Source organism: Nannobrachium achirus (genome assembly GCF_963921795.1).
Source record: "Nannobrachium achirus genome assembly, chromosome: 8".
NCBI lineage: Eukaryota > Metazoa > Chordata > Actinopteri > Myctophiformes > Myctophidae > Nannobrachium > Nannobrachium achirus.
The window spans coordinates 45,115,456-45,140,152 of record NC_137817.1 but is presented as its reverse complement, the minus strand read 5'-3'; the positions used below and the strand labels follow the sequence as shown (position 1 = coordinate 45,140,152).

The following is a 24,697-nucleotide window of genomic DNA, read 5'->3' as shown; positions in this document are numbered from 1 at the left end:
TTTACTTAACAAAAAAAAAAAAACATACAAATTTGAAACGATATGTATTTGACCGTGAACACCCACCCAGGGACTCCCAAGAGCAAAACATTATAATACGATAAAATAAAATAATAAAATCACATAGATTTTTTCACTGCGAGTAAAAGCGTCAACCTGTCTGACTGAGGCATTACCAAATGTATATTTTTTAGTGAAATATTTGCAGACACATTTTCTAGTCCTTTCTTCATCGTCTTTCCTGTCATTTTGTAGACCTTGGAGATCGGCTATTTTTGGCTAAGAGGTTTGGTGTAGAGGGGAAAAAGAGCAGACTCAGTACAGATATTTAACCACTTGAAAAGTCAATTCTTAATAAACTTGACCAGTTTATTAAGAATTGACTTATTAAGAATTGACTTTTCAAGTGGTTAAATATCTGAAAACAAAAATGTACACACACTGATGATTGTGCTGTCTAACGATGAAACTATGGAATCTATGATAAGGTTGTGAGGGTCCCTACTTCATCTCTCGTGCAACTAAGGGGTCCTTGGCCTGAAAACGTTGAAGACCCCTGCTTTAACTCAAGTAAAGAATGTGAGTAGGATTGTTTGGCTGGTTCACTCATTAACCTCTCTGTGATTGACTGGAGGAGGGAGGTGTGGCACCCAGTGAGCCTCTCCATTGGCCTCGTAAGACAATCCCCACCTTTGTCCCTTCTGGAGCTGTTCTCCCCCCTGTTGTTTGCAGTGGTGGATTTTTTTTATCAATACTGCAATGTAGATATACTCTGTTACAAGTAAAAGATTGGAATGCAACGTTTACTTGAGTAAAAGTACAAAGGTATTGGTATGAAAATGTACTTAAAGTACAACATTAAAAAGTACTCATTATGCACAATGCACCATTTCACTATTTTTCAAAAGTATAAAAATCCTTTGAAAATAGCAGATCTACAAGCTCACAATGTGTCGCAGTGCGACGCATTGTGAGCTTGTAGATTTGCGATTTTCAAATGGCCGAAATGTATACAAGTGGTTAACGTATGTTTTGTAATAATAATCAGAATCTGCAAAGTAACTAGTAACTAAAGTTTTCAAATAAATGTAGTGGAGTAAAAGTAACAAAATATACATATATAATAATTGGATACGATATGTATTGGAGTAGAAGTAAAATTATTGGAAATTGAAAATACTCAAGTATGTACTTAGTTACTTTAGAACACTGGTTGTTTCTCCGGCAAAGCTCAGCAGCAAAAAAATAAAAATAAAATAAGCGTGTCACTAAACACTAATCAAAGCAAACTGAATTAGAAAAAAATGGCAAAACAAACTTAAACTATAATGAAAAAATCCCAAACTATTATAACCTTGTCACTATGTCATGTGTTGTGAGCTTGTAGATTGGTTATTTCTTATTTTTGGTATTTGTCCTACAACAAAGTATGATAGTGCTTAGGTGCTTGATGTGGAAGACAGAATCACTGCTTTGATTACCAACCCAGAGCCCATACTCCACCTTATCATCACCGTCCTATTCCCCCCCCAAATGCAGAAATCAATGGCATGAAAAAAAGATGAAGGTGAAATAGAATTGATCAACAGCGGTGCTTGGTTTTCACTTAAGATTCACTCTGAACTTATGGCACGTAAGATGTTGAGGTGAGTGTGAAGGTGTCATTGTGCGTCCTGCTTTAACCTGCCAGCATGCCTACATGGACTCATGGTAGGCTTGTGTAAAGAACCTGTTATAAAACAGGTCAAGGATGGAAGAGGATGTTCCTATAGCTGTTCCTATGCTGGTCCCACCTCATCCACTGGTGTCAGTGAATGAGGTCAGCCACTGAACCTTTACCCCAGCGTCTGGGCTAACATCTGGACGGTCGGATCATTTTAGAGCAGTGTTAACTCGAACCAGTTCATCCAAGCTCCAAAAGTGTCCTCAAGATGTTTTTGGCTGAATTGAGGGTGATCCTGATCCACATTAGCTGGATTTTGTGTCATTTGCTATATTGGAACCTTGACTCAATATTTCAAGATGAGATGCCACATGTTTTATTGTCACATCATATATACAAAGACATAACAGTAAAAGAATTTGGTTTTGGTTTTTCTGTCATGTCAATGAACTTTTCCACTCGGAGGGTCAATATTCAAATCTGCACTAAACAATGAAAAGAAATGGAAGATCTACAAGCTCGCAGCGCGGCACAAAGTGACACGCTGTGAGCTTGTATATCTGCTATTTTTCAATACTCAAAGTATAAAATAACAGTTAAAGTAGTTAAAATCTTAAATGACACAGATGCATACTTTATGTTAACCCAGGCCAGCAGACAAGCTCAGCCGAGTGCCTATTTTCTGAGCAGCACGTACTGTGCTCAACTTAATGATAGGCTTTCACCCAGCGATGTCTTTGTTCTGGATGGCTGTATTTGTTTTCTTCCTTTGGTCAGATGCTATTTTTATTTTTTTTATTTTTTTAGGGGTGCATCTGGAAAAAAAGTCTATTTCAGGCCTTTTTGGGGAGGTCTTGACTTTCCATCGCATTGAAGTCTCCTCGCTTAATTAAAGCTTTGGGCTGACGAACGATCGTGAATGCGGCTCGGAATGCCTCGCAGAATGGCGTCTTCGGGTTAAATGGCGGTCTCCGCTTGATGTCAGAAACCCCAAATCTCTTCCGCTCCTCACACCCACGTTTTTTTTACTCTTCTCCATTTTTTCTTTGTGCATTCCTTTGGCTCTTTTGTACTTTTCTGGCCTTGTATTAATGCTTCTTTCCTCCTATGGTCCCAGAGTCTATTGGCCAATTAATAATTTCCAACCAACGACTGGCCTCTAAGCAAAGAGTCTTGACACAGCCCTCAACAGTTAACACACACTACCAGGCGTTTTCAGGTTGACCAAGCATGTGGTCCTTTGAGAGTCCCCATTTAACTAAGGGCACAAGCGCGTAGAACAAGATGACACCAGACAGTATCACACGACAAGTTCTGAAGTTTAATCCTTTAAGACCTGAGGCCGATTCTATGCATGTGAATGAATGAATCCTTCTCATATCAAGGACCACCAGAATTATAAGTATTTGGCCGTCGACCCCCATCTAAAAATATGAATCATCGGGGAACCCCCAGAAGCAAAGATTTGAGTTACAAATGTTTGCTTAAAAAAGAATCTATATATATTCAAAGATTTGCACACATTTTCATGATTAAAACATATATATACATCTACAATATCTGCTATTTTTGAATAGCCAAAGTATAAAATAATATTTGAAGTGGTTAAAATCTAGTGACACAGAGCTGCTTTCCAGGTCTAAATGGGTGAATACACACATGAGACAAGGACAAGAATGGATTGAATAGAACATGCATGTATCTTTGTGCACAGCCGGCAAGTATCTACCTTTGTGCACAGCCGGCAAGTAGTTGTTGGTCATCCTATCAAGGGTATCCACTACGTAGATGAGTGATTCAGAGACATACGTGTACTGGGTCAAGCAGATAACGGTCATAATTCACAATGCTGGGGACTCAATTCCGACTAATAGCCACAGGAATGTTGTAATTCACTCATTGATTAGGTGATTTAACAGGCAAATCTGTAAAATTGTTTGTAAATGGTGCATTTATATAGGCAAGGCGCCAACCTGCTCACCGGGAGCAATTAGGGGTTCAGTTGCTTGCTCAAGCCAAGGACACTTCAACAGTAACTTTAGGGGAGCCCAGGATCGAACTGGGAACAAGCGGCCGGCCACTCTACCCCTGAGCCCCTGCCAGCCACTGTGACAAACTGGATGTTTGTCACATCCAGTAGTAGCACAAATGCAGTACATGCAGTACTGTATGCCCACAGGCTAAACATGATATTTAAATCCAGTTAGGAGGATTAACACTACAGTAGTTGTCACATGCAAGAGAGCACATTTACAAAACAAACGTGGGAGGCTTATGTGTTGGTAAGTACTGTAAGTAAGCTACAGAGCTAATGGTTGCCATGTAGGCCCAGAGGCCAGGACTCAGGATTAATCCATTCAGAACATTATTGTGTATCATTATTTTATGCTTTAACTATTAAAAAACAGCAGATATACAAGCTCACAGCGCGGCACCGAGTGCCGCGCTGCGAGCTTGTAGATCTGCTATTTTTGAAAAATCTTGAAAATTTGAATTTTGACACGATTCTTTAAAGGACCTACACCATGAATTTTCACTTTTTCTATTTTAAAACCTTTTTTTGGGGTCCCACTGGCACCTTCTATCCTCACAAAGTCCTATTTCTGTACACGCGTTTCCCGTTTTTTTTTTCAGAGTAAAACAATTTTTTTTTTCAAAAACAATTTTTTTTTCAAAACTTTTTTTTTCAAAACTTTTTTTTTTCAAAAGAAAAACATTTTTCAAAAACTGTCAAAAAGTCAAAAAACATTTTTTTCAAAACTTTTTTTTTCAAATTTTTTTTTCAAAAAACTATTTTTTTTCAAAAACTTTTTTTTTTCAAAAAACTTTTTTTTTTTCAAAAAACTTTTTTTTCAAAAACTTTTTTTTTTCTGGAAAAACCCCACTAGATGCGCCCCTGAGCAAACAGAGGCCGTTTTGGTATTGCAGCTGGAGAGCCTCATTATAGTAGAGCTAGAACAAACAAAAAGAATGGTCAGAGTGTTTGTTGAGGGTTAAAACCTGTCTAAGACTCAATTTTGAGCATATATTTATACAAAAAATATAGTTTTAAAAGCATGTTGTAGGCCCTTTAACTCATACAGTGCCTCTCCCGAACTAGTTCGGGATATTCGGGATCACAAACAATTTTTTATTTGCTATTTTACTTACCCCGAGCTGCTTGGAGCAACGTGGGTGGTCCCGGCTCGCCCAGCGCTAGCCAACGAGCTACGCTAGATGCTCCGACGATTTATTCCATTGAAAATGGTTTAAAATAAAGTTTAGACCCCCCCCAATGTTCACCCAATGTTCATTGTAGGCGGCGCGACGTATTCCAGGGTGCCTATCCCGAACTAGTCCGGGATATTTAATGAAATGGAATAAAATGATAAGAGGCCTTCTGAAGCCTGGCCTGATTTTTCTAGCTACTAGCCGAAAGTTAGCAACGACCCGACCGGCCGTAATTTGCGAACGCAATCGCCAATCTCCGCCTAATCCAATGAAAGACCGCATCTTTAAAGGCTTATATCTCTTGATTGTGTTTTAGGAAAGCGGCGCAAGGTTTATTTACGGCGAAATCGCCCAAAAATGATCTTTTAGATGACAAAATGGGAATAGCCATTCTGTTAGCATCTTCATCCGGGACATTTCCATGCCGTGCATGAACGTGAGCACGTGAGGTCCTGGAAGGTTAGGTCCTGGAAGCTAAAGCGCTCGCCTATGAGAGATGCGCTGGCATTCTTTGGCCCCTAGAGGGCGCTGGCACTCAATGAGTTAAGTGTCTTTTGAATCCTTCTAAGGTTTTTTGAAAAATCTATGTTTCTATGTCAGCAACATGGCTAGCCATCGTCACTTAACTGGAGCTCAGTTAGTCTGTTCTTGAGAGACTACTATGTCAGTGGTTCTCAAACCTTTTCATGTGAAGGACCCCCAAACTGATATGTATTTGGCCACGGACCCGCATCTCAAAATATCTAGTTCCAGGGACCACCCAGAAGCAAAATTTGAGTTACAAACGTTTGCTTTAAAAATACATTACATTCAAAGATTTTCACGACTTTTTCAAAGATAGCAAATCTACAAGCTCGCAGCGTGGCACTCAGTGCCGCACTGTGAGCTTGTATATCTGCTATTTTTCAATGGCTAGAGCATTCAATAATTCTAGGCCTAAATGGGTTAATCTTTTTCCAGTTTGACAATGCTGATAGTTTGTCTTTTCGTTTTGACAATGCTGATTGTCTGATTGGCATCGGCCGTGTTATCAAACATGAAAAAGGCACGCACAATCCTGTCCTGCTGCCCTGAATAAAAAATTAAATCCACATGAAAAAAAAAAACTATAAAATCTGCGCTAGAGAATGCTGCTCCCATTACGGGGTTTTCTCTATTGGTAAGGTTGTGCCGGGAGGCTCCTCCTAAGACCTTGTTCTCAGTTATTTTGAAGGCATTTCAGTGTTTCTACCGGGCAGTAGAGACTAGCGAGAGAGAGCCTGACAGAAGATCAATGTTTACAACAAAGTTGAGGAAGTGTTGCTTTATCCCCAGTACTGTAGAGTCACAACCATGGGGAAACAAAACAAAACACAGAGGCATTCCATCTTCAGATTAGATGTGATTAATAATAATTTTTAGGCGAAGGCAAACAACTGGTCCAATGCCGTGGTCTTCTTCAGGGTCTTGCGCTTTCTGAAATTATTCAGAAATCCATGTAAGCTACTCAATAATTCATCTTTCTTCCTTTCCTCGCTTGCTTTGCAGTCGCCTCACCGCGCGTTCTCCTCACCTGTCGAACCACTAACACTGATGAGGGCCTGCGAGCCGAAACGTGTCTGTTGGATATATACTGTTGCTCTTATTAAAAAGACTCTTGAGACTTACAGAGAGTGTGGATCATACATTCCGTTATACGTATTATCTGAATGTGCACAACATATATCCTGAATCTTTCCAGACCGTCCTTGAGTTGAGCAAACCTTTCCTTTTTAAGTGAGTGCCTCACCTGTCGATCATTTTATATTCCTTAAAGGAGTAGTTCACCCCCAAAATGACTTTTTATCTATTGATTAGTCACGCCATGGAGACTAGAGTTCAATAATATTTTTAGTTTTTTGTCGCATTCCTAAGACAAAAATGTGATAACAATAGATTTACCCCCATTCGTTCCGGATGGGAATCAATGGGGGTAAATGTACTCAAATCAAATTTTTGTCTTAGGAATGTGACAAAAAACAAAAAATATTATTGAACTCTAGTCTCCATGGCGTGACTAATCAATAGAAAAAAAGTCATTTTGGGGGTGAACTACTCCTTTAATGTTCCTCTCCTTGTTGCCTCTCCTTGATAAGCTTGGCTGTCCTTGTAGATGTGTTGGGTCTTAATACAATAATCTTAATCTTAATCTTCGATGATAATGTATTATGGAGCAACCTACCTGATTAAATGAAGCTTCAGGTAATCTCCTCTCTAATGGTTGGTTCTAGATATATCTTTTTTGGGCGGTCACCGAATGAAGTTTGAATACTATGAAGTGTGGCAGGGCTATTGTTTAATGTGCTAATTCCTTCACCAGCTGTCATTATCACCTCCATAAAGACAATAGCCTCATATCTTCACCTCAGTCTAGGCTGAAGTCCACATTCTTGCTGTCCCAGCTCCTCCTCCTGTGTATCGTCACTGTCGGGCAGAAACCTCGTATCTCCAAGTTTCAAATGTGTATGTTTTTTCGCGAAGTAAAGCCCTGCTTCATCAGACGAGGCCGTCGCACAAAAGTAGTGAAAACAGCAGATCTACAAGCACACAACGCCTCGCACCGCGAGGCGTTGTGTGCTTGTAGATCGGCTGTTTTCACTAGTTTAGTTCATTTTTTTAAATGATAAAAACGAACGGTTTTGGACAACGACGACAACGACGATATCAGATACGCTTTCTCAGACGGTGTTTTGAATGGCTACGCTTGACTTCTCTTTGCTTTCAGTCCTCTCCTCTCCTCTCCTCTCCTCTCCTCTCCTCTCCTCTCCTCTCCTCTCCTCTCCTCTCCTCTCCTCTCCTTCTGTTTTGATTGGCAGCGTAAAGTTTCCCGGCAGCGTAACTCCATCTCTCCACCTACCGGCACCTTTAACCTCAATAAGAGAGGCGAAGCTGTTGAGAGTTTACAGTCACAGCCTACACCCTCTATTCCCCCTGTGTGTGTGTGTGTGTGTGTGTGTGTGTGTGTGTGTGTGTGTGTGTGTGTGTGTGTGTGTGTGTGTGTGTGTGTGTGTGTGTGTGTGTGTGTGTGTGTGTGTGTGTGTGTGTGTGTGTGTGTGTGTGTGTGTGTGCGGGCGACTATAAATAGCTACGAGGCAGCTTTGTGGGCAGACAGTGTTTACAAGGTGCTAAAGGTGGTTGTGGCCAGGTGCTATCTCACCCTCTGTCTGTCAACCACGGTTCAGCGGGCTGGGTGTGTTTGGTCTAAATAGTGTTATCTGTGGGGCCATAGGGGCCCCTGTTCTCAAGAATCTACCTTCAGGGTCAGATTTAGTCTATCACCTTTCTGGCCTTTTCTAGGAAGGCTGTTCAAATCTAGACATTTGTGGGGTTGTGCGGGGGATGTGCTGTTGTTACAAAGTGCTGACCTTCAAAGCAGCCAAAGGTATGGCTCCTCCATACCTCCAAAACCTGATCAACCCCTACACCCCCACCCGTGCACTTAGATCAACCAACACAGGGATGTTGACAGAACCCTCGCTAAAAACCCCAGGGCAAAAATCCACTCGTCCGAGACAGTTTGCCCTCCTGGCCCCCAAGTTGTGGAATAAACTCCGTCGCACTTAGAACAACGGACTCACTCGCTAGCTTTCGCCGAGGACTGAAGACTCACCTTTTCAGACTCCACCTAAACCCTTAGCACTACTGGAAAAATCAATGACCATACATGAAGCTAGTTAGCATTTGTTTTTAGGTTTTTAGAAACCTTTTTTTTACGGATTATATAGTTTTTTTCTAGATGTATATTCATTCACATTTGTTATATTGCTGTTGATGTACTGACACTTAATCTTGTTTATTATTGTGATGTTTATTTGCTTATTGTAAGTCGCTTTGGATTAAAAGCGTCTGCTAAATGCCTAAACTGTAAACTGTAAACTGTAGCGCGCGTGTGTGTGTGTGTGTGTGTGTGTGCGTGCGTGTGCGTGCGTGCGTGTCTGTGTCTGTTTGGAGTAAATATATCCCTCCTGATCCACCACAACAAACATTGAATAAGCTATGTTAAGTGCAAGTTAGTCTGGAAGAGAGGCTCTGGTTTGTATGAATGCACATTGCTTAACCCATTAATCATCATTTTAGATTTTTTTTTTCTTTTCTTTTTGTGCCTTTTCTGCCTTTATTGATGAGGATATTGACAGGAAATGGGGAGACACGCAGCAAAGGGTGTCGGGATCGGGAGTCGAACCCGCGACACCCTGGCCGTTAGCAGCCCTACAGGTGCCAGGACCTCTAGTCTAGATTAGTGGTTCTCAACCTTTTCAGGCCGCGACCCCCAAAATAATCATATTTACACTGGGGACCCCCCACCCTGCACAAGCACTTGGAATTGTAGGAGTTGGCATTACATTTAGTTTGACTCGATCTATTCCATTGTGAAAATAGCAGATCTACATGCTCACAACGCCTCGCAACGCGAGGCGTTGTGAGCATTTAGATCGAAAATGTCTTTAAAGTCCTTAAATTGTCACTTTAGAAATGTGCAGATACCCTCATATACACTTAAACTTTATGTTGGTTTGTTTACTGCTGAGTGAGAAAACGATGTTAGCATTTAGCTTAACATCTGGGGACCCCCAAAATAATTTGGGGACCCCTCTGGGGGTCCCGACCCACAGGTTGAGAACCACTGGTCTAGATTAGCCTCCCAGGACGTCATTTTAGATTTTAGACGTTTAAAAAACTGTTAGGATTTAGTGTGGTTGCCTACAGCCAATGAGGGACCAGCATTCCTGGTGATGCCAGTGTTGATGCCACGGGCATCGCCAGTGGTGGTGCCAGTGGTGCACACATAGTTGGCACCTCGACAGAGTGCAGCTCGAGTTTTTATTTCACTTAGAGTAAGCCTTTTTTCTCTAAACCCAACTTTTCTGTAAACCCAAAAGTCCATTGAGTTCAGTTGAAAAAGTAAAGCTTTTTTCTGTAACCCCACGACCCCCAAGGTCCATTGAGTTCTATGGACATTTGCTGTCCCTTTTCTGATTGGACAATATAGAGTCCAATCAGACAGGATTGGTCAAGCTTCACATGACATCAAAATGTGTAATATAAATGTTTTTTTTTCTTTTTTTCTTTTAAGCGGTGAAAAACGCTTCCAATGAGTGGCTTTGTGTGTCCCACGCCCATATATGGTCATTCCAGAATGAACAGGCTTTTTTAAAAACAAAATGTCTTTCACCTCATGTCCATATATGGTCATTTCAGTCCAGAATGAACAGGTTTTATCTGTCCCGTACGTCCAGAATATCAGTCCAGAATGAATAGGCTTTTTCAAAAAGCAAAATGTGTGTCCCATGTCCATATATGGCCATTTCAGTTCAGAATGAACAGGATTTATCTGTCCTGTACGTCCAGAATATGTGTGTAGTGTCCCTCCCGGTCTGATGATTGGATACTTTGAGGATTGGTCAAGCTTCACATGATAATTCGGCCCTCCAGATAAAATCATTCATTCATTCAGAATATACAAAGAATGTAGAATTCAGAATATATAGAGAATGTATAGATCACAGAGTTCATAACTCTAGATCACATAGAATAAAAGTTCACCGCTTCACTTCGAACCGAGGTTTGATTTAGTATACAGGTATTCGTTTTTGGGCTTTTTATGCCTTTATTTGATAGGATAGTAGACTGACAGGAAATGGGGAGAGAGATGGGGAATGACATGTGGCAAAGGTCGTCCGGATCGGGAATCGAACCGGCGACGCCAGCAGGCATCATAGCCTAGTACAGTATGTGGTATGCGCCTTGAATCACCCCATGTAATATAAAGGTTAAGACTAAATTGATTCAGGGCAGTATACATCTTCTTCCCAGTGGATTCCTCATTACTCGCGTCAGTGCAACCCCACTTGCAATGTCCCAGATGTGCACCTTCTAGTTAATTGCACCTTCTAGTTAGAAAGGTGCCGGCAATTCCCTGTTTTCTTACCATTTTAAAAGTAGTCAGAGCATAATCTCAAGTAGGATCCATTCCGGTCTCGAACACGGACGTGCACGCTGCGCTTCACTGAGTTGCCGAAATAAAATAAAAAAAGACCCATGTTAAATGCTCGAATGTTTTGGAAGATACTGTATGTGCTACTGAAACTAGCCTGTTTAGACTGCAGACAGAGTGCAAAATAGGAAACCGAAATATTTCTGTTTTCCTGCAAGATTTAACATGGGAGCGAATGAAGATCCGATTTTTCGATCACGCCTACATCCTGTTTCCTGTTAGAAACCAGATCCACATTTTCTTTATTTTTTACAGCAGATGCAGTTCGTTGCGATCGATAAATGCAACAGCAATAATCCGTCAATGGAACTCTGGGCCTCCAAAAGAATCAGGCAAAAATCAGTCAATTGCAGTGAACAAGTTAATAATGGGTTAACATCTTTCTAGAACAAAAAAAAAAACGAATGGATCACCCACTCTGCAGAACATCCACACCTCCCTTCGAACTCTGACCTCTGCGGCGCTAATTCCTTCAAGCCCATTGGCCCTTTGAGGCGAACCGGTGCACTTTACTTTCGCCGTGAACTTGGTGCTCGCGAGGAAGTCATCATTAGCACTCTTCTCTTCTTTCCCCCCTCTGCCCAGGAGCATTATGGGAGTGGGAGCCGCTGCCAGGGCATTGTACGAGTCTGAATACTTCCTTCCTGCCTCTCTGTTGGCGCCGCTGACTTGGCATCTTGCAGGGCGTGTGTTGAAGTGTATATGGCACGTGTGTGTGTGTGTGTATAAGTACTTATGCTCTTGACCCCCTATGGGGCTGTTGGGGTGCATGTGTGTTAGCACACATGGATGGCGGAGGGGCTTCCATCACACAAACACTGACCTGGAGTCAGATTTGGGTGGAACGGGGGGGGGGGGGGGGGGGCGAGGGCGGGGTGTCCATTAGGGATGGGACAATAAGCGATATTATCGTGTATCGCGATAAAAAACACTCACGATAATCGCATTGTGGATATTTAATATGTCGTGAATCACGTGATATCGTCCTCCGTCATGCACTGGGATCAATTCACCTTTTATTTGCCGAGCTGCATATCCGGTACCATTTAAACCCTCTATAATTGGTAAAAGGTACATATAATATACATACTTGATACAGTCTTTTTTTCACTCTCTATCAAATGTCTTACGCGACGCGTTGTGAGCTTGTAGATCGGCTATCTTTTGGCAAATGTTCCGCCTCAGGATAATGGATCTTGATTATCGCGATATCGTAAATCGCGATTTCTTTTGTCACAATAACCGTGGTATGAAATGTTTATATCGTCCCATCCTTATAGTGGAGGGGTGAGGGGTGTGTATCACACTGACAGGCTGGAGACCGGAGCGGGGCAGTTAAAAAACAACTGCAAAACAATGTCAGTCAGCAGCAACGATCCCCATCGTGTTCGCTGTGTCTCTGTCCCTGACAGACCTACACGTCCACTCCGGTTGTCTCAGTCCGTTTCTCATGGTTTTATTGCATCTGTCTGTTCTTTGTATGGAGATGTAATAGACTTCATGTGGAGCACACTCGTATTAAAAAAAAAAACATTTGTGAACCCGAATGTTTTGGAAGTTACTTGCTGCATTAATGAGTGTGCATGTGTGCGTGTGTGTGTGCGTGCGTGCGTGTGTGTGTGTGTGTGTGTGTGTGTGTGTGCGTGTGTGTGTTTGCGTGCGTGTGCGTGCGTGCGTGCGTGCGTGTGTGTGTGTTCTGTAGATGAACTGTATACACGTCACCAGGGACACGAAGAGAATGTTTGAGAGGCAGGGGCTGGAATTCCTAAATGGGCCCTTTTTGCCAAGAATAGGGAAAATAGCTGATCTACAAGTTCACAACGCGTTGAGAGCTTGTAGATCAGCTATGTACGTCACCACATGCAAACTGGTCGCTTTGTTATTCACCTGACTATCATTCAACCAACATCAGTTGTATCACATATTGAAATGACACACTAACAACCACAACACTTACAACCGTAACAACAGCAATACACAGAGCACACAATGGGTCATTGGTTAATAGTTATGTTATAATGATGAATCAGTCAGAGCTTTAAACATAAAGGATTGTTTTTGCCAACTGCGTTGGATACCTTTGTTGATCTGTGCACAATGTCCCAGTTGGTGATCAGAGATGAAAGGGTCCATATACTGTTTAACTATACTGCGGATAGTTAAAATGAATTGGAACATTAACTGTAATCATTTCTCCACAAAAAAACTTTTCAATTCCAAATTGGTAAGTGGTAAATGGTGCATTTATATAGCGCCTTTATCCAAGGCGCTTTACACAGATTGTGCATTGCATTCACCCATTCACACACACATTCATACACTGATGGCAGCGGAAACCACGCAAGGCACCGACCAGCTCATCAGGAGGGGTTCAGAGTCTTGCTCAAGGACTCTTCGACACTAACTCTGGAGGAGCCCTAGATCGAACGGTGGGAACCCTTCCAGAACCCTCTGTGTTCTAATGACGGTTTCTTTACCCCTGAGCCACTGCCACCCCATAAGTCTGAGTAGAGGCTTTGTTACCATACCAGTAAGACTCCCTAATTGGGAGATAAGCGACCGTCAGGTCACAGCGTGATTTTAGGTAAAAAAAAATGTTAAAAGAATCGGCCTGATGGTGCCGCTATATGGGACAGATCCATGTTGATGAGATGAGTGTAGAGATACTGTGTTGCGAATTGTGTGATTTTAGGGCAAAAACTGTAGGAGCAGTGTTCATAAATGTGTTTTAAAAAAGCGGCCTGAAGGTGGCGCTATATGGGACAGATCCATGTTGAAGACATGAGTGATTTTAGGGCACAAATTGTAGGAGCTGTGTCCGTAAATGTGTTTTGCAAGAACCGGCCTTATGGTGGCGCTAGAAGAGGGGCATGTGAGAAAAGAGGAGATCCATGTTGATGAGATGTGTGTAGACATCTCTTTGTCTGTGGCAGAGCAACGCGGTGAGCAGCCGATTTGGGGGCATCATTTGGTAGTTTTTTAGCTTTTTGGTGGGGGTCCCTGGAGCTGCGGGGGTCCCTGGAAGGGTGGAGGTTGTGGATTGGCAGACAAGGAGTGTGTGTGGAAAATGTCACATGGATAGGGGCAACGATGGCGGAGATATTTGTAGGGCAAAAGTGTGACGTGAAGTGACTGACTGACTGACTGACTGACTGACTGACTGACTGACTGACTGACTGACTGACTGACTGACTGACTGACTGACTGACTGACAGACAGACAGACAGGCGGTGGAGGTTTTGATAGTAACTGCGACCTGACGGTCGTAATCAACCACTTTGCAGTTCGTCTAACCTAAACTGTGTGTGTGTGTGTGTGTGTTTGCAGATGTATGGGCGCTACACCCAGGAGCTGGGGGTGTACGCCAAAGAGGAGGCGGCTCGGCTGAGGGACGAGGGCGGTCTGAGGCGGTCCGTGTCCAGTCGGCCCGTGGACCTGCACGAGTACGACAAGGGACGCTGTGCCAAATGTCGCAGTAAGTACCCCGACGCATCACCCGAAGGCATACTATACTCCACACCCCCCTCCAACACACACACACACACACACACACACACACACACACACACACACACACACACACACACACACACACACACACACACACACACACACACACACACAGGCTACGTGGATTCAAGTCATCTCAGTCATTTGGATTACATAGATGGCAGCATGTTGTCTATGGAAGCATGTCATGTGGAGCCAATATTTTCAATATTTATAGTAAGATTAGTGGTCAAACTAGCAATATTATGTTCAATATTATGTTAATACTGCTACCTACCCTCCCTACTCCCCTTCCCCAAAAGGACCACAATGGAAACAAGCCTACAAACTTTATTGTGTTCTTATCCTTTTTGAATTTATTTTCAATCAATCAATCAATCAATCAATCAATCAAGAAGCATCTTCCATAAAACCCGCATAATGGTCTCGAATATTTCATAAAACCAAGGTTTAAATTCTCAATTCTTAAAAGCAAGGTTTAAATTCTCAATCTGGAAATGTGTTGCCTGGCTTGTGTTATGTAGAACAGCAGGAACAATATTACTAGAACTTCATCATTTAATTGTTTAGGAAACAAATCGCACATTAGGCCTTCTTTCTGTGAAAGCGAGCCTGCGGGATCCGAGGTTACCCGAAGTCAACACTCAACACCCTCGACACGTCTGCTGAACATCAAGGTTAAAGAGGGAGTTATTCATTTCACTCACTCACTGTTCAACCAGGTCCCTTGGTGGAAATGTTCTGAACCTTTTTCATGAAAAGCTGAAAGATGAAGCTGCTTTTCATTCAAGGTTAGGTCAGACTTTTCACGTATATGAGGACAAGCTGCCTGGCTTGAATTAGAACTTTTAGGACAGTTGAAGACAAAGTTGAACTGGCAGCAGAAACAAACAAAAAACATTGTATATCGTCGTTGTCGGGTGGAAACCTTGCATGTCCAAATACCGTTCATTTTGTATTTATCATTTTAAAAATGATTTAAACTAGTGAAAACAGCCGATCTATAAGCACACAACGCCTCGCGGTGCGAGGCGTTGTGTGCTTACAGATCTGCTGTTTTCACTACTTTTGTGCGACCGCCTTGTGTGATGAAGCAGCGCTTTACATCGCGAAAAAACATGCACATTTGAAACTTGGAAAAACATGCACATTTGAAACTTGGAGATACAAGGTTTCTGCCTGACAGTGACAATATATGAAACTACTTCTCTTCTCATATGGTACCATTGTGAAAATCAATCTATAAGATGAAGCCAACGCAGGTGAATGCTAAACTTTTGAATGCTAACCCAAAGCCAAAACCCTAAACCTAACTCTTACCCTAATCCTTACTTCGAAACACGAAATATCGAGATCTTGCCTAAGATACAAACATAGGAGTGGACCCAGCAAAGCATGAAACACTTTGTGTGTCAATCGCTGTCAAATAAAGGGTACAAGCCACACTGTGCCTTGAGGTATTTTGTCTACACTTGAACACTTGCACACCACTCGGGCAGCAGTGGCTCAGGAGGTAGAGGTAGTCAACGGGTCATATACTGTAGGTTTTTAACTTTTCGGTGGCGTGGGTGTCTCTTTGTAAGAAGGTTTAACGGAGTCCCCAGACAATTATACCTCCACACTCCACACACAACAGAACATCATGCTGACAACCCAGAACATCCCATTCAACATTTATTAGATGTATTGATTGGTGTGTTGCGTGTGCGCGCGTGTGTTTGCGTGTGTGCGCGTGTGTGTGTCACAAATCGATGTGGAACATACTCCCTTACCTTCACTGCTGTCAAATAAAGCTCATCATATTTTTTTCTCCATCAAACGTGAATCCAGTCTGCCTGCTTGGCCCCACGTCTCTCAGTTTTTCATCCTCCCTGTGCCTCCCTATGTGAGATCATCAAACCTGCTGCTTTCTGTGACATTTCCACGCAATCGATACTAAGTGTACCTGTGCCTGCAAAGGGTTAGCACCAATGGACAGTGGTGTCCTAGACGTTTCATATCGTGTTCACCATTTGTACAGTATGCAGACCTGCCAACCCGTACGCATTTTGCGTACTAAGCACGCATTTTAAGGCTCTGTACGCAGGTACGATATTTCCCCTCATTGCTACGCAACTTCGGGGGATGGGCGCGGCGTGGTATAACAACACATTCTGCAGCAGCAAACGAGGCGAAGATTTTTGCAACCTGCCGTGTAGTTCCTCCCAGGCACCACTTGAATGGTGTGTGAATGGGGCGCATGGCGCTGGGGAGCACTAGAACAGAAGATATGCTAGTTTTTTTCGGCAGAAGAAGAATTGAACCGGATGCCATGAGTTTGTTTTGGTTTCAGCGCGGTGCAGCATGTACACTTACGCTACTCATCATAGAGTTATAATAAGAAGCTACTCATCTCATCTCATAGCTATCGCCGCCCGGTTTGTACAACGGCGATATTAATACGATTAATTTATAAAGAAGATAAACGGAGAATGGCCGTGTTGTGCGAGTCGTCGGTGTCGCCCCTACAATGCTGCCGTGCAACGAGTAGTAGTCTGACTAACAGGTAATATATTAAGATAACACTCAGCTAAGGTGAATTCACATGTCAGCAGCCACGATGGTGAGAATGAAATGGTTGTTATGTTGTTGTCGCTCCTCTCCGCGACGCGGTTAGGGTTTTAATCAAGTGAATCAATAATATTATACTATTAAACTGCGGTCGCCCCCGCGACAACTTGTTGTGTATGAAGCCTGTGTTATACTTCGTCATACGACGGTGTTGCACGTGAGCGAAGTCGGGAAATGTCAAAACTTGTGACCAGGTACAATGAACTGTAGCATACATTGACCATGATTAGGCATCTTAATACAAACACAGCACAACTCACACTGTCACAATGCATCACAGGGCAAATCCAGAGAGACACGATGACACCTGTGTTTGTAGTTTAAAAAAATGAAACAAAAAGATAGCGGATGGAACAAAGAACAATCCGTATCTGTTACCGCTGTAGCATTTGTAGTTTGCGTTGTTAACTCATCTGGTGCCGGGCCACTTGGGGGCGCCAAAGTCTGTTGAGTGGCCAGGGTCCCTCTCATAGAGGAGCGTTGCAACATACAGGGACTCACGTAGCAGTGACGTGCGTGGTCACGTTTGTGCATGTGATGAAAAAGACCCGGATGAAAATGGCTACAGAATTCTCTCATTTGCAAATCCCGCCCCATTCTGCCCTGTTACTATGGTGGTACAGATGACCCTGGGCAGATTGTTTTTTATAGTGGCAGTGAATGGGGGGAGAGGGTATTTCCATTGCCTCATTATTGCAATTTAAAGTACCAAAGGAAAAACATCTAGGTGATATTAATAAAAAGGGAAGACAAAGGTACAGTAGTTAATATATGTTTTAATTGTTTAATCCCAGTGGGACAGAATCACCATTGCAGATTCTTTTATAGTGGAAGTGGATGGGGAAAAAAGATTTGTCATAGCCTCATTACAGCTATATAAAGTACCAAAAAAAAACACATCTACGTGATATTAATAAAAAGGGAAGAAAAAAGTACAGTAGTTACATAGCAAAACAGTAGTTTTCCGCTGAAAATATATGTTTTAATTAGTTTAATCCTCTGGATCAGAGAGAGGAGAGAAATAGAAAGAGAAAGCGCAGTGCATCTTGGGTAGGAAAATGACAACCAGATTATAGTTCTACTCACATAATAGGCTGGCTTTCGTAATTCTGCCCATTTAAAATATATGTACCCAATCGTAACTCTTAGTTACATTGATAAGGTCCATGTGAACTAGTCTGTTGAAGCTTATTCATTATAACGAGCGAAATCGCTATCACCTCGCGCGGCCGTACTGCACGCACGCCGTGTCGCACAGAGCGGACCGTTGTTGAAAGCCTAAAGCAACATTCTCCACTGCACAAACTCCACCCCCGATAGCAAAAAGTGAATGATTTTTTCTGGTTGGCCAATCAGGGAGTCTCAGGGACCAATCAGAAGGCTGACAAACGGTGAATTGCTATAGGCTAACACTCATTCAGAAGATCGATTTTAGTCGATTTAGGCGTAAATAAAACTTTCCCGCTACCATAAGAACACAGTTCAGAGAAAATGAGCTCCAAAGATGTGACTTTGTATTGGATTCGGCGGCGCGATGCGGCGGCGTTACCCTCTCGCGGGCCGATGTAAACAGAATCGTGGCCCCGGGCCTGGATGGAAATTTTGACCGGGGCTTCGTTGAGGCCTCCGATTAATTAATTCATTTTATTAAAAAAGCCGGACTAGATCGGGATCGGCACCCCGGAATACGTCGCGCCGCCGACAGTATAGATTGAGTTTTTTTGGGGGGGCTCTAAACTTTATTCTAAACCATTTTCAATGGAATAAATCGTCGGACCATCTAGACTCGGTCGTTGGGAAGCGTAGGACGAGCCAGGACCACCCACATCTCTACAAGCAGCTCAGGGTAAGTAAAATAGCATAAAAAATATTGTATTGTATTGAAAAAAAGCCGGACTTGTTCGGGATAGGCACAAGAAGGGTTAAGACAAAGGCAAATCATTAAAAAAGAAAGGGCACACTCCATGAAATAAGAATGAGACCTTTGGACATATCACGTCATCAGTGATGTGTCCACGTTAAAACTTTGCATCTTCTTTTCAAATAGCAACCGTTGATTTGCCTTTACACATATAGCATCCGTATTTGAATCAAAGTTAAGCTTCTCGCCTCGGACGTGCGCTATACTTACACTGCTTACGTGTCTGCACTGCTGCCACTGGCTCAGCCTTAATCACACACGGTGCAGGTGCAAGGGGAGCGGAGTGCTCCTCCGAAAATCTATAAACATTTATTTGGTCTTACGCCTCATTTTATTGAAGGAAAGATGTGTCACACCAGTTAACAGGTGAATGGAAGACTGGGCCATGATCTGTCTCCACACTGGACAGCGTTCCCTTACACGGAACCCTCTTGATCTCTGCTGGCTAAGAAGTCAGTGAGCCAACAACACTGTGCAAAACATCCAGAGAAGAATTAGATAACATGTGACTGAATACAATTCTCATTCACTGCCAATGGCGAGTTTTGATGAGTTTATTTAGCCCTCGCTGCCATTGACATTTTTTTTTTCACAGCGGAAGCAGAACACAAGAAATGACATAATCGAAACACTGCATCTCCGTCCGCTTCCTGTTTATGTTTTTCACAGAATCAGCTTTTTCTCTGCTTCAGTGTTCTCGCTTGCGCTCGGGATTTTTCCATCAGCGATAACCATGGATTGCAAGGCTCAAACGAGTCGTGTTTTTTTCTTCTTCAGAAGAACAGAAGCGTGTCCGTGAGCGATCGAATAATGGAAAAAACATTCTGTGACTACTTGAAAACGTAAGGAAAAACTAAAAAAATAAATAGCTGGCAGTGAGGGCTGTTTTGCTTAAATATTCTTGGCAGTGTTTCAGTTCCACACAATGTCAGGAGGGAACCTGTGGCTTCACCCTGCTCTACTGAACCCATTACCTCTGAGCTCCGCTGTTGAGGGTTGAGACAGCAGATGTCATTCCTGTCACCGTCTCTGTGCAGTCTATCACTGAGGTGTGTGTGTGTTTGTGTGTGTGTGTGTGTGCGTGTGCGTGTGTGCTGTATAAAGGCCCTGAAGAAAGGAGTGAGTGCACTGGCCCTCCCCGCCTATATGGGATGAAACCCTGGTAGTCGCGGTGCGAGGCGTTGTGTGCTTGTAGATCGGCTGTTTTCACTAGTTTAAATCATTTTTAAAATGATAAATGCAAAACGAATGGTTTTGGACGTACAAGATTTTCACCCGACAACGACGATATCTGAACCGTCACTGGAGTAGCGGGAACGCCACCGCCGCCCCCTGCAATGTTGTGGCCCTCGGCTTGGTACCCTAGACATAATTTGGCCCTTGGGGAAAACTAATTGGGGAACCCTGATCTATGGTTTCATGACCAGACATTCAGGGCGGTTCTGTGACTGACGACGGCGCGGTGGGAAACGGCTTTAGAATGTTGCAGAGGGTGTGTGAACTAGATTTCAACACCGATTTTTGTAATAGCAAGATGGTAATTATTCACGCTTCCAAATCGTTATTCGATAGTCGGAATCTCCTTAACGTATGTGTTAATTACCGTCGTCATTATAGGGCCATGGTGCACTTTAGAACTGTGGTTTTCTACCAGTGGTCCTTGAGAGGGTTCCATGTGGTGTCCAATTAAATGTACTAGCCCTTACCCGTTCAAAGATATGAGCTCCGAAATGATGTGCAGTGTGTGGGTTATGGGATGTGCACTGTGCACACAGTATATGAGGGATGGAAAGTAACTTTAACTGGTGCTTGCATGATAATTATGTAGGAGCATCAATGTAAGAAATACCCGTTTCGTTTAATGGCTATAGAGATACTGTGTACCGATCTGCATGATTTCTGGACAACATCATTCTGTGACAGGGCCAGACAACCCCCACCCCCCCGCCCGCGCGCCCGCCCAGCGCCCGCCCACACACACACACACACACACACACACACACACACACACACACACACACACACACAGACACACACACACACACACACACACACACACAGCTGGTTAAACATGTTGCCTCATGCTAGATGCAGAATAGATATGCCTCATGCTAGATGCAGAATAGATAGTAGATACACCATAAAAATGCTAATATACAGCATATGATTTGTGAAAGTGACAAACGGGCTTCACAGTTATGTCAGGTGTGTTCATATGCTAATGGTGATGCGATTTCAGATCAATTGCTCCAGCCATTGAGGAGAAACGCTGTTTCAGACAGACAGACACTCAGACATTCCGAAAATTATATGTTAGACTAGCCCTTACCCGTTCAAAGATATGAGCTCCAAAATGATGTGCAGTGTGTGGGTTATGGGATGTGCACTGTGTGTGCATACAGTATATGAGGGATGGAAAGTAACTTTAACTGGTGCTTGCATGATAATATGTAGGAGCATCAATGTAAGAAATACCCGTTTCGTTTAATGGCTCCCCCCCCCCCCCCCCCCCCCAGCCCGCCCGCCCACCCGCCCGCGCAAACACCCGCCTGCCTGCACACACACACACACACACACACACACACACACACACACACACACACACACACACACACACACACACACACACACACACACAGAGAGAGCTGGTTAAACATGTTGCCTCATGCTAGATGCAGAATAGATGAGCCTCAAGCTAGATGCAGAATAGATAGTAGATACACCATAAAAATGCTAATATACAGCATACGATTTGTGAAAGTGACAAACGGGCTTCACAGTTATGTTAGGTGTATTCATATGCTAATTGTGATGCGATTTCAGATCAATTGCTCCAGCCACTGAGGAGAAACGCTGTTTCAGACAGACAGACACTCAGACAGACATTCGCAAAATTATAGTATAGATGGAGAGTTGGTAATGAAATGGACCCAATGAAACCTTTACGGGTCCATTTGGTTTCATTTTACACTCTCAAGGGTTAAATCAATGGTTGTTAAACATCGGAATTACTTAATTTACAAGAAGTCTACACAGTCTAATAAGAAAAGTAAAAGAATTGCTATTTTGATTTGGGTACCATAGGAGAGATAACAGGCAAACGTTGATCAAAATAACAATTCTTTTCCATTCTCTACGTGTCGAATTCTTATAAATCAAGGCATGCAGGTGTTTAACAATAAGTTAACTCTTGAGAGTGTAAAATTAAAGTTTGTTCCACTAGAAGTGGAGGACAGAGACCAGAGTGAGAGAGGGGGAGGGAGTTCATGCCTCTAGGAAAAAACAAAACTGAAAACCCATCACTGAGATGAGTTGAGAAGACACACTGCTCGCACTTAAAGATCTTTAAGGGTCCATTTGGTTTCTTTTTACGCTTTCAAGAGATCTATAATGGTCCGTTTGATCACCAACTCTCCATTAGCTGAGGACCACTTGGAACCTCCTCAAGGACCACTGGTGGTCCTCGAGCCACTGGTCTAACGCGTGGGGGGAGGATTAGTTGGCGTGAGTCCCAAATTGCGAGAAAGCGAAAGGGTAAAGATAAGTGGCCACTCTAAAACAAAAAGAAATGTAAAGGTGCATTTTCAGCAGAATTAATGGAGGATGACTCACTTATGGAGCCGGGAATCACTGTTATGGAAACAGTTATATACTGTATGTGTTTTTTGTGCACATTGCTTTGATGTGTAAAACTTTGATGAGCGAGGAAGGCAACATGAAGAGGTACACTCTGTACTGTACTAGGGCTGTCACCACTCACCATCGTCACATTTTAATCTGTTTTACAAATACTTGACATTAAGGATTTAATTTAATTGTGTTAATGGATAATGGACACTGCAACATATAAATGAAAATCACTTTTCTGTTTGCATATTAAAGGAGTAGTTCACTCCCAAAATGACTTTTTTTCTATTGATTACTCATGCCATGGCGACTTGAGTTCAATAATACTTTTTTGTATCTGTCACATTCCTAAGACAATAATTTGATTCCAATAGATTTACCCTCAATGATTCCGGATGGGGACCCAAATAGTCCAGTCATTTTAGGCCAAAATTAGGCCAAACCTGGAACAAATTGCAATAGTAGCAAACTCAACTGATTTTGTATCCTCAATATGTCCTTAGTGAGGGAAAAAAAGTCCCAAGGAATCCCATCGGGGCAAAGTTTTGAAAACGACCTATCTACCTTCACTTACTATACACTACAATATAAAGGAAAAAATGACTGAAAAAAAATCTGCTTTAAGTGGGATGTGAGGGGTCAAACTAGGGGTTTTTAATTATTCTGAATCCATTGCAATCATTTGTTTTGCACGAAAAACATTCCTTGGGCCAGAAATGGCCACTCAAAACGTCAATTTTCATCAATTTTCATCAATTTTCAGTCTTTTGGGGTCCGTTTTTAGCCCAAGGAATGTTTTTCATGCAAAACAAATGCTTGCAATGGATTCAGAATAATTAAAAACACCTAGTTTGACCCCTCATATCCCACTTAAAGCAGATTTTTTTTCAGCAATTTTTTCCGTTATATTGTAGTGTATAGTAATTGAAGGTAGGTAGGTCGTTTTCAAAACTTTGCCCCGGTGGGATTCCTTGGGACTTTTTTTCCCTCACTAAGGACATAATGAGGATACAAAATCAGTTGAGTTTGCTACTATTGCAATTTGTTCTAGGTCTAACCCTAAAATGACTGGACTAAAATGCGTTTAATGAAAATAGGCGATCTACAAGCTCACAATGCGTCGAGCATTAATGCCGTTTTTATTACAGCTCACAGGCGCAAGAATAATTCCGATCATCTCCAATAATTGTGACCTAGGCCAGTGGTTCTCAACCTTTTCAGGCCGCGACCCCCAAAATAATCATATTTTAACTGGGGACCCCCCAGCCTGACAAGCACTAAGAGTTGAGTCATTACATTTTGTATAACATGGTTTTATTGTGAAAACAGACGATCTACATGCTCACAACGCCTTGTAACGCGAGGCGTTGTGAGCATGTAGATCGGCTATTTTCACAATTTCTTCCTCTAATATTTGACAATTTGGCCAATGTTTAATTTGTCATTTTAGAGGTATTAAAAAGTCCTTAAATTGTCACTTTAGAAATGTGGAGATACCCTCTATACACTTAAACTTTATGTTTGTTTGTTTACTGTTGAGCTAGAAAACAATGTTGCACATTAAGTTAATTATCTGGGGACCCCCCAAAATAATTTGGGGACCCCCCTGGGCATATATACTATATATAATACAGTACTGTGGATGTGTTGAATACATCCGCTGAGGCGTTCCCACGTGAATGGAACCGGTGCATCCACGTGAAATGTCCCTGCCGCATCACTGTATCACTGTTGACGGTGACAATAAGATTATCCTGTGTGTTTGTGTGTGGGCCGTCGAGCCTGCAGAGATTGCGTACAGGACACAAAACAAAAGGGAACAGATCAACACACACACACACACACACACACACACACACACACACACACACACACACACACACACACACACACACACACACACACACACACACACACACACACACACACACACACACTCACACACACACACACCATAATCAAGTGCATACTGGAGATGAGGCGTAACATCATGGATTTCTACACAGAGAGGGCAATTCGTTCAACATAAGATGCTGCATTCAAGTTCAGGAGAGTTTGGACAAGACAATTCTCTTGAATGCTGCCTTCAGGTATGGCATGGAAAGAGGGCATTTGCATTTCTTTCACCATAGTAAAAACAAAA

At 42.6% G+C, this 24,697-nt stretch overlaps 1 protein-coding gene across 1 annotated transcript in view; it reads left to right on the top strand.

Moving 5' to 3' along the window:
* Positions 1-24,697, top strand: part of LOC308290470 (chloride channel protein 2-like) — a gene marked incomplete at its 3' end in the record, with an annotated part of 240,980 nt that overhangs the window by 66,482 nt on the left and 149,801 nt on the right. Inside the window, exon 2 of the mRNA XM_080732317.1 lies at positions 14,214-14,361. Within this exon, the coding sequence (XP_080588443.1) occupies positions 14,214-14,361 (148 nt within the window). The remainder of the gene's footprint in view (positions 1-14,213; positions 14,362-24,697) is intronic.